Source organism: Medicago sativa, chromosome 4 (assembly GCF_051527215.1).
Source record: "Medicago sativa cultivar Bolivia chromosome 4, Bolivia_mono, whole genome shotgun sequence".
NCBI lineage: Eukaryota > Viridiplantae > Streptophyta > Magnoliopsida > Fabales > Fabaceae > Medicago > Medicago sativa.
In genome coordinates this window covers 72,318,234-72,332,024 of record NC_140752.1, presented here as the reverse complement: position 1 = coordinate 72,332,024, position 13,791 = coordinate 72,318,234, and the positions used below count along the sequence as shown (strand labels likewise).

Sequence of the window (13,791 nt, the reverse complement as noted above, 5' to 3'; positions counted from 1 at the left end):
ATAAAAGCATTACCACCATATTGAAAGAGAAATGATATTTGTACAACCACTTTTTGACAACTCTTTAAACAACCCTATCTCTCATACTCATATGTGTTTTTTATTCTCTCTCTTCTTCTCTCTCCATTGTTTTTGTCCAATCACAAGAAGAGAAAATTGGTTGTCATCAAAGTTGTCTAATTTGGGTTGTACAAATATCACTCCTCTATTGAAATTCATGTACTCACCCTTCTAAAGATGGAGAGACGTGCTCTTCTTGTCATTGTACAACAGCACTTGCACTTCATAATTTGTTTCACACTTGGTACTTTTTTTTAGAGTCCTTTTAACTACTTATGTCTGGTTGGTGGTTACTTCATAGTCGTACACCCTTTGCTTACCCATTCCAATGTCACGTTCATTCATCTTTAAAATGATATTAATTATTTATTGATTGCTTAGAAAAAAAAGTGAGTATATTAAATTTGCCCATGTCGAAAATAGTAGTAATTTTTTTTAGCAAATAATATTATGCTTTTGACAAATAATACGTTTTGGTTTTTGTAATTCTATTTGTGGTATCATCGATTAGAAATGCGTTTAAAACTGTCGCAATTGTCCAAAATCAAATAAAAGGTTCGGTTGTTTCAACTTTTACCAATTGAGGAAAAAAAAATGCTCGTACACACGCTCTGTGGGAATGAGAAGAGACTTTTTGTGATGTAAAAGTTTAAATAAAACTTGTTAGGAATCTATCCCATGAACTATTGCCTAGCCATGTAGAAATATATGCTTCTAGCTTATGAAAAAAAATATTATTTTCATATGGGAGGGAGGGAGATGGGTTGAGGTAATGAGGTTGGCAGTGTTATGGAGGAAATGAATGATGTTGGGGGTAGGAGGGGGTTTATGGTTAGGAGGGGGAGGGATGGGGTTGGAGGGTTGATAGTGGGGATTGTAAGATGGAATGAAGTTGGGTTATGGGATATGAAGCACACAATTACATACAATAAATGTCGATGTCCATAAAATTTTGAAAAAATGATATAATTTATGTGATTATATTTATCGATGTTGCACATCAAACATGCATTAATTCGGTCAGAATTATCGATGCCACACATGTCATGGAAGAGATTTATGCTAGAGGTTGTGTGATGGGTTGTGGCTTGTGGGATTGGAGTTGTAGGTGGGATGAAGGGCTAGAGGCTCTACGATGGAGATGGGTGGACTGGTGTGTGTGAATTCTACAATGGAGATGTAGTTGGTTGAAAATTCATGTGAGAAATTTTTTTTGTTGAGGTGTTTGAGTTGCTTAAATTTTAGTGGTTTCTCACAATTTTATAATACCACTTTATCAATTTCTCTAACGTTCTCATACATGGGACAAATTATTTAACTTGTTACGATGGATCGAAGTTAATATAGAGACTAATTTTATCTCATTCTAAAATATAAGAGATTAATTTGGGTTATATATTTCACCCTAAGATAAATAAGTAGAGAATCCAAAAATTTTGTAAAAAAAAAAAAAAAGATAATCCAAAATTTAAACCTGACTCATGCATACTGCAACGTTTGTGTCAATTAAACTATATTTATGCACACAAATTTTATCTTTTTTTGTACAAATTTTATCATTTTTAATAAATAAGAAAATAATATTGTCAATATTAAGTGTACCTGTTCGTATGGAGTATTTTGATGAATAGAGTTTTTGGTTAGAGTTTAAACTCGAGTGTTTTGATCCAAAACTTTCTTGAAGTCCGTTGAACGCTCTAGACTAACCACTTGATTAGTCATTGTTCATAATAGTTCTTTTAGGACTTATTTGGTGGACAAGATAAAAATACGATAAATGTATAATATAATATTATAGAGTTAAGATCCTCTCTATTTATCAAAATGCATGAAATACTCTATTTGAAAGAAGATAGACACAAAAGTTAAATAATGGGTCCTATCACTACGAGTCTATTTGGTAAAATTAAGCTATAAACTATGTTATAACTAATCTAGCTTATTCAAAACAAAAAAAAAAAAAAACTAACAAACTAGCTTATAGATGAAAGATCAGTTGATTAAAATTAACGTATTTGGTAAAATTAACTTTAGAAGCAACTGATAAAAATATAATCTATACTATATATAAAGAAAACTATCTCTTTCAGCACACTTCTGGGTTGGAATTTTCTTTCCAAAAATACCCTTAATTTTAAATACAAATAGCCAATTATAAAATAACACGTGGATTAATAATCAATGTCACTAATCGTCACCGTTAACTTTCTTTTATCACCGTTAACAACAGATCAAACTCACAAAAAATTTAAAAATTATATTTGCATTCTTTATGTCTCTTCTCATGAATTCAAATCGATCCATAATTCATAATAGTACCCTCTGATCACATCTCATCACCTCTAAAAAATTAGAAAGTTCCAAGGCTCACGAACTTGATTAATACTTCTGAAGCACCATTGAATGGAATATTTTTAAGGTTCACTTCATGAATTGAATATCTTTCTGTTTTATCCTTCGAGCAATTTACTTTCCGCTAACATTACAAGTCAAGCTTTGTTTTTGCTTTTTTTTTGTTAGAAGAATGAATGAATCAGAATTTGAGAAAATCAAAGTTGAACAATAATCACTTATGAAAAAAAATAATCCAAAGTTTATGTTTTTTCCTGCTTTATTTCTCACGAGTCTATGAGTTTTTTTATTTTTTTTTAAACAAAAAATAATAGCCGATGAGGATTGGACTATAAATCCTCTAAAAAAAAAATTAGTAACAAACGTGAGCAAAAAATATTGTTAAAGATTGGACTTTAAATCCTCTAAAAAAAGATTAGTAACAAACGTGAGCAAGAAAAAAGATTAGTAACAAACTAAGCAAAAAATAATGTTAAAAATTGGACTTTAAATCCTCTAATAAAAATATTAGTAACAAACGTAAGCAAAATATTATGATTCAAAATCTTTTAGAAAAAGATTTGTTAGCACTATATTAAATGGACTATAAATCCTCTAAAAAAATATTAGTAACAAACGTGAGCAAAAAATATTGTTAAAGATTGGACTTTAAATCCTCTAAAAAAATATTAGTAACAAACATGAGCAAAAAATAATGTTAAATATTAGACTTTAAATCCTCTAATAAAAGATTAGTAACAAACATGAGCAAAAAAAAAGATTAGTAACAAACATGAGAAAAAAATAATGTTAAAAATTGGACTTTAAATCCTCTGATAAAAATATTAGTAATAAACGTGAGCAAAATATTATGATTCAAAATCTTTTAGAAAAAGATTTGTTAGCACTATATTAAAAATATTAATAAGTAGGGTTCTCACAGTTCAAAGTTCGTTCCCGCATTGTTTAGTTTTTCTCAACCTCTCTCCGCCCTCTGCATCAGAATTCAGAATTAACCTGTAAGTTTTTTCTTTCTTTCATGTTACAACTAATCAAAGTTGATTAATTTTATGGATTATTTGACTTTGCTGGTTTATAAGTGATTATGATTCAAATTATTTACGATTAATTTTAAGAATTATTTGACTTTGCTGGTTTATAATTGCTTATACAAACTATGATTGTGTGCTTTTTTTTTTTTTATCTATAAGCACACCTTTGGGTTGGACTTTTCTTTCCAAAAATACCCTTAATTTTAAATACAAATAGCCAATTATAAAATAATACGTGGATTAGTAATCCATGTCACTAATCGTCACTGTTAACCCTCTTTTACCTCTGTTAACCAAAGATCAAACTCACAAAAAAATTAGCACAAAACAACAACTCATGTTACGTTTTTATCAGCCGCTTTTATGTTGTACATCTGTGTTGTTCCCTTCAATACAACCAACAAAGATTGTCGAGTATTTTCATATCCCTTCCACAAAAAACAGTATTCCATATTATTTTATTGATATAAATTACTCATCCTTAGTCTTTGATCAATTGTAACAAACATGAGTAAAAAATAATGGAAAAGATTGGACTTTAAATCCTCTAAAAAAAAAGATTAGTAACAAACGTGAGCAAAAAATAATGTTAAATATTGGAATTTAAATCCTCTAAAAAAAATTAGTAACAAACGTGAGCAAAAAATATTGTTAAAGATTGAACTTTAAATCCTCTAGAAAAAGATTAGTAATAGACATGAGCAAAAAATATTGTTGAAGATTGGACTATAAATTCTCTAAAAAAAAGATTAGTAACAAACGTGAGCAAAAAATAATGTTAAAGATTGGACTTTAAATCCTCTAAAAAAAGATTAGTAACAAACGTGAGAAAAAAATAATGTTAAAGATTGAACTTTAAATACTCTAAAAAAAATATTAGTAACAGACGTGAGCAAAAAATAATGTTAAAGATTGAACTTTAAATCCTCTGGAAAAAAATATTAGTAACAAACATGAGCAAAATAATATGTTAAAGATTGGACTTTAAATCCTCTAAAAAAATATTAGTAACAAATGTGAGACTTTATGAAAAATGTAGTTTTTAAAGATATTCTTTTATCGCAATCATAACAATGTTTCTTTTACATAAAATGTCATTTATACATTTATGTTATGATGTTACTAATTACTATTAGAATAAACAATAAAAGATCATTATTTTTTCTTTATTTTATATGCAGACAAACTAAAATATGTTGAGTTCATAAATAATTGTTATACAACTTAACAATATTTTGTTTATAAATCAATATATCAATAATTTCCATTAATATTTAAAAATTTAAAAAATTTAATCAAAATTATACAAACAAACATAATAAAATAATCACATGCGTTAGCGCAGTAGAAAGAGCGGACAGACGGGCACGATAGTGCCCGTCTTTCTGCTAGTGACATTAAAGTATATGTGTATTTAATATTTTATAAATTTTAATTATAAACATTTTTAACTAATATATCTTATATATTTTATTTTTAACTAATATATTTGTTTCAATCCTTCAAAAAAAAACTAATATATTTGTTTCAAAGTGTTTTTTATCTTTAAAATAATAAATGTGATATATGAAAAATAGTAGACCGTAAGTATGTTTCAAAAAAAAAAAAAATTAGTAGACCGTAAGTAAAATATTTATATTTTTAGAGGCCTAGAGTTGCCTTATTGATTTACCCTTAGGCCGAGCATTCTGTTTTTTTTTTTTTTTTTGTCGGGGTTTGAACCTCGGACCTTGCATATATTATGCATTGTCCATACCAACTGAACTAAGCTCATGAGGACACTCAAATATAATTTGGCAATACGAAAATAGTATTGATTATTTTTTATTCCAATTGTTTAAGCAAATAATAAACTTTATTTTTATTTTATGTATTTTAGTAATATTTCGTGTGTTAACCCTCTGATTCTAAAAAAAAAAAATAGATATCGAAGTTCGAACGTGAACAGAAACGGACCTAGCTAGTAGAATTAGGGGCGATCGCCACCTCAAAGACTATAAAAGCATGACCATGTATATTGAAATTCATGTACTCACCCCTCTAAAGATAGAGAGATATGTTGTTGTAGACCATGAAAATCCGTGCACCCTATACAAATTATGCATCCCCTCCAGCCATATCAAACTAATGTGTTTGTTGCTCCTGTTTGCGAAAATGGTGACGCTAACCAAGAACAACGAAAAGGCCATCAAATAATACTCCCTAGTCTGACAAAGCTCCTCCTCCTCCTCATCAGCCTGGTCCTCCAACTCATTGTATCTACTAAGGTGTCTCCCGCACAGCTTCTGCAGCGAAGGAATGCTCACATTTCCACCCCATTGTGTGTCTGTCTCCACCGCAACCTCGTCAAAAGATACACTCAATTGAGTAGTCATCAGCTCAATGCCTAACTCGTAACCGCAATCACTGTACTCCATCAACTTTAATTTCCTTCGATGGGAATGTGTAAAAGACACACAACATCATCGAGTGTGACGGTTATCTCCCCAATATGTAGATGAATGTTGTTGGTCTCCTCGTGCCATCTTTCGGACAATGTGGTGATGAGAGTAGGGTTGATGTTTTGAAACCTAGTCTGAAGAAGCGGGGCAAGATCGGATCCATTAACTCGATCCCAAAACCAATATGCACCCTGTCTCAAGACTCTCAACTTGTCAGCCTTAAACTTCTTTCCATACAAGGAAGGGGTCAGCCAATGCATTCTCCGAAACTGAAATACAAAAAAGAAAACAAACAACAAACCGTTAAAAATATAAACATTTGAATAACTAAAAAATATACATTTTAGAATAACAATTAAATCGTAAAAAAAAAAAATAAAAAAAAATAAACATTTTAATATAACAATTAAATCGTTAAAAAACCAATAATTAAAATAAACATTAAACATTTTAAGATAACAATTAAATCGTAAAAAAACAATAATTAAAATAAACATTTTAATATAACAATCGAATCGTTAAAAAAATAATAATTAAAATAAACATATAAACATTTTAAGATAGGAATTGAATCATAAAATAGACAATAATTAAATAAAATTAAACAATCATACTTACTTCGGCATCACTCCAAAGCATGCAGGTCACATGTCCACCAAACATCGGTAGAAGCGATATGTCACTAAGGCTCCCAGAAAAACCCTCTGGTATCCCCTGCTGCTTAAGGTTAGCCTCACTGTCCTCTTGAGTCGGCTGCTCGTATTGAGGCTACTCGTAGTAGTGAGGGTACTCCTCATAAAGTTGTGTAGGGTCCACTATATGGGACGAACCCTTCTGGGACAACGACACCTCCCCACTCCTACGTCCGCTATCGCGTCCCCTTTTAATAAAAGGGTGCACAACCACCCTCTCTGCCTGTGCACTCCTGTTCGTCATCTCATTGTCGAGTCTCTGCCTGCTTGGGTTGTCAATAAAATCAATTAATTTTTCATTAAGACTTTTTATCAAACACCTAGAATTCAACATAAACATTGTGAGTACATTCCGCATTTCAATCTCTAAACTACCACATTGTACTCAAACATATCTATAATCTTAATTCATCACATATCTATTTCACCAACCAAGCATTTTTTTTTTTTTTTTTCAACATGCACTCATGTGCAATTTCGTAACTTACGTATTCTTGGAGGATACGAAATTATACACAAAAATCACCTGCTACCATTTAGCATCCTTCCATAACCCCACCCACTAAAACCCTTAACTTGCTGTTAAACCTTAACCCAACAAAAACAACCTCAACTCAACAATGGCGAAACCATACGCCGTAGGTTTCTTTTCCGCCATCGCGGCCGCATCCGGTTTCTCTCATCACCACGCTTTCTCCGACGCTCCACCTCCTTCCGACGATCCCGAAACCCCTCCGCCGCCACCCAAATTCCGAAACAACAATCCAAGAACTACCTCTGCTGGGTTTGATCCAGAACCTCTCGTCAAAGGAGCCAAAACCCTACACGATATCGCTACTTCTCCTCATGGCAAAAATGTTGAATTTTTATTCCCTTCTCATTCTTCCATTCATACCCTTTTGCTTTTCTTTTTTATTTATTTTTAATTTGTCTTTTTTTTTTTTTGTTGAAGGTTTTTGAGAATATTAAAAAGAGAGAGGATGAAAAACAAGCTGAATTCGCTGCAAAGGTTGTTGAGTCTAATCAAATCAGAGCTCAACATGAGGCTGTAAGTTTGTTTATCCTAGTAAAACCATATGTTATTTATTTTTTATTTTATTTTATGTTCTTAATTTTAGTATGTTTTTGGTTCTGCTTCGACAAAAATTGATTTAGTTTTAGTAAAATTGATTTTAGTTAAGAATAAGTGTATGTTTGGTTATGCTTAACAAAAAATTGTTTTTGAGTGAATTGATTATGGATAAAATTGAGTTGAATGTGAAGTGATTTATGTTACAATATATTCATGTAACAGTGAGTTGAACAATAAATTTGAGTGTAAACATCAGTTCTAGAATTAGAAGCTACAATTTCTTGCTTTAAGTAGAATCAATTCTTGAGGCAAATTCAATTATGTTGGAGGCTAGTAAAAAATGTCAGAATCAATTTTATATTTCTAGAATCAATTTTGGATCCTCTAGAAGTGAAACCAAACATACACTAAGTTGAATGTTTGGATGTGTTCAAGTAAAAGTGATTGAAAAGTAAGTTTGAGTGTAAAAATCACTTTTGGAGTCAAAAGTTACAAAATATAGCTTCAAGTTAGAATCAATTTTAGAGTCAAAATCAATTCCAATTGGCATCACCCAAACATGTGAAAATCAATAATGTATGTTCGGGATCACTTTTTGCTCTCCCTGTTGTGAAACCAAACACACAGTTGGAAACTGTTCCGTTTTCCTAATCGTGCACACTTTGCATGGGATTTTCAATTTTTAGTTATTGTAAGTTGAAGTCGTCTCAAAGTTTAATAAATCATATCATTACCTTCAAGTCATCTCATAGTTTAATAAATCATATCCATCGCCTTATAAGTTCTAGCTGCATGATGAAAATGAATTTGTTTAATTGCAATTTGCAAGCATCCTTCAAAGTTAAAAAATTGAATATTAATTAGCTTGAAAACTTTTACTTTCATTTGTGTATCTTGTGTTTTTCTTTCCAGCATTTCAACTGTTTTCTCTTGCAGGAGAGACAAAGGATTACATATGAGGAAAAAAAGAAGCTTGGACAGCTTCAGGATCAAATCAAATCCCAGTTGGCTAAGTATAAGGATGAGTTGACGAGGAAGAGGATGCAGGTATTGAATCTTTCGAAAGTTTAGTTTTTTAATTTTGGTCATTTTAATAGTCTTTCTCATTCTTGTATTATTATTGTAAGGCAGAAAATGAACAAAAGAGAGCAAGGAACCAAGAGCTAGTGAAAATGCAGGAAGATTCTTCAATCAAACTGCAGCAAGCTCGGCGTGCAATAGAAGAACAGATTCAGGCAAATCTAATGCAGACTGAGGCAGAGATCGCTGAGATTGATCGTAAGACAATCAAAGTAAAGGCTGAAGCAGAAGCAGAAGCAGACGCACTTGTATTAACGCAAACTGAGGATGTTAGAAGGCGAAAGATATATGATACCGCTAAGTTAGAAACAGAAAAATGGGTTGCTTCCATAAATGCTACTTTTGACCATATTGGAGGTACATTTTTACTAGTCAGTATGCACTGTGCAAATGGTTACATTGACAATCTTAAAAGACAACGGTCATCTCTATATTTATGCATTTGCTGATTTGAATACATGACTGAATCATTAATAGTGTGTATACTTTGCTTTTAAAAAGAAATTTCATGTGGATTTTTGTAGCAATATGTAATTTTATCTATTTTACTTTCCTGATGTTGTTTACTCATTAATTAGTAATGTAGTACTTTGGGGTTGTATTTACTTTTACATGATGTATTTTATATTAACTTGTTTGATTAGCTCCATTAGTGTTTTTACTCGACTAGGTTAGTTAGAAAAACTCCACACAAATCCCTATGTTTGAAAATTCAGTCTATCTTTTGCAGGGGGTTTAAAAGCCATTCTAACAGATCAAGACAAGTTAGTTGTAGCAGTTGGTGGAGTTACTGCTCTGGCAGCAGGAATCTACACGACAAGGTATAAATTGTTCACAAAGTTTCTAATGAGCTACTGAAAATGAGGAAGGTGGGCAAAAACATAATCAGATATTATTTTTGCCAAGCCTTGTTCTTTTTTACCGATATTCAACTTCAAATGCTCATCTTCTCTATCTGTCTATTTCGTACAAATAGAAAAATTGTACTTTGTTGTCGTTTGAATTGTATGCGTAGTTTGTATTCACATTGGACTTGATGTTTGTAGGGAAGGTGCACGGGTTATATGGGGATATGTTGATAGAATATTGGGACAACCATCATTGATCCGGGAGTCCTCCATAGCGAAATACCCCTGGTCTGGCACGTTGTCTCGTATCATGAGCTCCCTGTCCCGACGTACTGATCTAGAATCTGCTTCAAAAGTCAGAAATGATTTTGGTGATGTAATTTTGCATCCTGATCTTAATAACAGAATTGGGCAGCTGGCATCTGCAACTAAGCATACAAAAGAACATCATGCACCATTCAGAAACATGCTTTTTTATGGCCCTCCAGGAACAGGAAAGACAATGGCTGCCAGAGAGTTGGCTCGTAGATCTGTATGATTTTGTACTTTTTCTATCGATCTTATTCCAGTTTTCTAGTGTTTCATACTATCTACCTTGGTTTTTTCTATGTTCCAGAGAAGTTTAAAATACTATCTACCTTGATTTTTCCTATGTTCTAGAGAAGTTTAAAATACTATCTACCTTGGTTTTTCCTATGTTCTAGTGAAGTTTAAATTTTATGCTGTGATGGATTTTATTTTATCATATGTCATGATTATATTAGCAAAACTATCTTCTCATTTCAAGTATTTTTCCATTTTCCTTTTCATAAATTTTCAACTGATGAATCTAAAATAATCTGTTTTCAAGGCTCTCTAAATTTATTTTACCCTAGTGTGTTTGTAAACTCAATTTTAAGTTCTTGATTCTTTGGAATGTAGTTCTCAATACAAGTTGAATTACTTTTTTATTTAGGGGAATAGAAGTCGATGTTAAGTATCATGCTCTGGGTTATTGCATATTTTAAGAAACGTTAAAGTATATCCCTTACAGTTGTTTTTTTGTGCTCATAATTTTTTAAACAGTATTTTTTCCTTTAGATATACTACCTCTGCCCCTTATTATAAGTACCATCTTTACAATTTCATACATATGAAGAAAGTTATATAGTGTATTCCAAACTTCTCCTTTAATTATTTGGAAAGAAGCTTATATTTATGGACTTTTTTTTCTTTTCAAATAAGACTTCTATTTAGAGACAAAAGTGGTATCGTTATTTTGTCTCATTTTTGTTTGGATACACTGCAGGGATTAGATTATGCATTGATGACCGGGGGAGATGTTGCGCCACTTGGGTCGCAGGCTGTCACGAAGATACACCAATTGTTTGATTGGGCCAAGAAGTCAAAAAGGGGTTTATTGCTTTTCATTGACGAAGCTGATGCATTTCTGTGCGAGTAAGCAACACTTCTTTCATGTTTTTATCATTTACTCTCTCCAAAGAGGAAAAAAAGGTTGCACAATATTAATATGCAGCACGATATGAAAACAACATTTCTTGCACCAAAGTTGACCAAGCGAATTGATTGCATTGGGTAAATTTTACAGGCGGAACAAGACTTACATGAGTGAAGCACAAAGAAGTGCACTAAATGCGCTCCTCTCTCGTACCGGTGACCAGTCCAAAGACATAGTCCTTGCCCTTGCCACAAACCGTCCCGGTGATCTCGATTCAGCCGTGTCAGACCGTATTGATGAGGTCCTAGAATTTCCCTTACCCGGAGAAGACGAGCGATATAAACTTCTTAAGCTCTATCTGGACAAGTACATTGCCCAAGCTGGATCAAGAAAACCTGGTTTAGTCCAAAGACTATTGAAAGGAAACCCACAAAAGATAGAGATAAAAGGAATGACTGATGATATCATAAAGGAAGCTGCGGCTAACACCGAGGGATTTTCTGGAAGGGAAATAGCAAAACTGATGGCAAGTGTCCAAGCTGCTGTGTATGGAAGCAAGGACTGTGTTCTTGACCAAAGCTTGTTCCGCGAAGTGATTGATTATAAAGTTGCTGAGCATCAACAGAGAAGAAAATTGGCAGGTGCTGATAAAGCTAGTGCATGATAATTGAAGGAAGATTTTGGAATTAGAGTATAGTGAAGTTTTATTTAGCACTTATTGCTGATAATAACTATTCAATATTTATGACTATATGTAACAGCTGATTATGGTTTTTTGTCACGCTGAAAATTATTTTCTCCCTTGACCACTAATCTTGGACTATAGTTGCTGTACTGTGATCAAGGAGAGGTTCTGTTTTACATCGCACTTATTTTATAATAATGATTTTTTGGTTTCATTACTTTTATTGATGATGTTGGGTGTGCAAAGCACTTATCAAATAATAATTCAGATAGATACATAAAGCGTTTATTGGTGAAGATGATGATGATGAATCTGTTAAAGAACATGAAGAACAGAACATGATGAAAAATGGTGATGTTATGAGAGAGAGAGAGAGAGAGAGAGAGAGAGAGAGAGAGAGAGAGAGAGAGAGAGAGAGAGAGAGAGGCCAAGGGAGAGGAGATGAGAAGAGAGAGAGTTTTTTACTTTACCAGCTTCTGTTTTTTTTTTCCTGGGTTTAGTTGATGAATATGATGAAGATTTTGATGAAGATGAAGAAAAATGATAATAAGAATTTCCAAAACCAACGCCATAATGACATGTGTACAACAGTAAGGTTTTTTTTTTATCAAACCTAATGGAATGGACCAAAAAGTGTAACGAAAATGAAATTAAAGGACTCAAACGGACTTAACGGGCTTTTTATTACTTATGCGACCAAAGCGATACTAAAAAAAACTTAAGGGACGAAAATAGCAATTAAACCTTTTATCAATCTAAGTTCACTTTCCAAAACGACGTTTTTTTTTTTAATAATGTTGAACCGCATTGATTGTTTTACTTGAATACTTTTGTGCTCATTTTACATATAATTATAAGATAAGATTAAGTCTCAAGTTCAATTATGTTCCCTAGTTTTGTGGATATGCTTACAACATCATAAGAATCTTCACGATGAAATTTTAGAGTTTTTAAACCGGATGAATTAATTATGAATTGTTAAAGATATTCATAATTACGCGAAAGTTCAGAATTAATCCGTCCGACATTTAAAAACTCCAAAATTTAGTGGTTGGGATTATTATGATGTTATAAATATAGGCTATAAAAATCAGTGAACGAAATTTGACCAATTAATATATGCCTACCTAAAGCAAAATTACGATTTTGTATGTTTTGGTTGAAAAATCAAAAGAAATAGAAACATAGTCAGAATACTACAAAACTTATCACATCTTACCTATGTATTTTTATAGAGGTGTCGGCAGAAAATCAACTAAAAATTCGATTTCTAAATCGAGAATTCCCTTATTTTATTTTGAACTTTTGTTGCTTTAAAAATTCATAAGAAATATGTCTTTTGTCGGAAAATTCTAATTTTATGTCAAAAGCGATAATTTAATGTCCTAAATATGCTTGTAAAAAATTATGAAAAAAATCAACCTTCATGACATTTTTCTAAACTTTATGCCTATAGGAAAAATATGAGGTAAAAAATAAGAAGAATCTCAAATTACACTTTTATGAAGAAAAAAATTCAACCTTCATGACATTTTTATTACAATGTCATTTTCAGACTTCACGTATATTAAAACGTCAATTAGAATAATTAACCCTATTTTAAATGAATAGAATATGTCTTTTGGTCAAAATCAAGTGGATGTAGGTTGCTGACTTATTCCTTAATGTTTTTAGATTAGTGTAGGTCTAGAGGATTGTGGGGGTATATACATGCATACGAGGATGAATCAAATTATACCGAAGTAATGGTACATCAATGTTACACCGTTCAATATCGTTTTATTGATCAATAAAAAATTTCAAATTTAACCATTGTATTTTAAACTTATACTTCCCTCGTCTCAAATTATTTGTCGCTTCGGAAAAAATTGTCCCAAATTATATACTGTTTTACAGTACCAATGAAGCATTAATGTTCCTCCACTTAAGCATTATTTAAAAAAAAACTCCACTTAAGCATATATACTTCTATTGCCACATCACTCAATTAATTGCCACGTCATCAGAAACTAAGAGTCACATTGATGGGAGGCACCAAATGTCTAAATTTTAAAAAATAGGGGGATCAAAATTGTGTAATCAGAAATAGGAG

At 31.8% G+C, this 13,791-nt stretch overlaps 1 protein-coding gene across 1 annotated transcript; it reads left to right on the top strand.

Moving 5' to 3' along the window:
* The first annotated feature begins 7,167 nt into the window (after positions 1-7,167).
* On the top strand, positions 7,168-11,913 carry LOC146931565 (uncharacterized). Its single transcript, XM_085703061.1, has 8 exons — positions 7,168-7,433; positions 7,529-7,624; positions 8,585-8,695; positions 8,776-9,085; positions 9,459-9,549; positions 9,775-10,108; positions 10,865-11,013; positions 11,165-11,913. The coding sequence occupies exons 1-8, from the start codon at positions 7,197-7,199 to the stop codon at positions 11,676-11,678; spliced, it is 1,842 nt and encodes a 613-aa protein (XP_085559187.1). The 5' UTR covers positions 7,168-7,196; the 3' UTR covers positions 11,679-11,913.
* Positions 11,914-13,791: the final 1,878 nt, after the last annotated feature.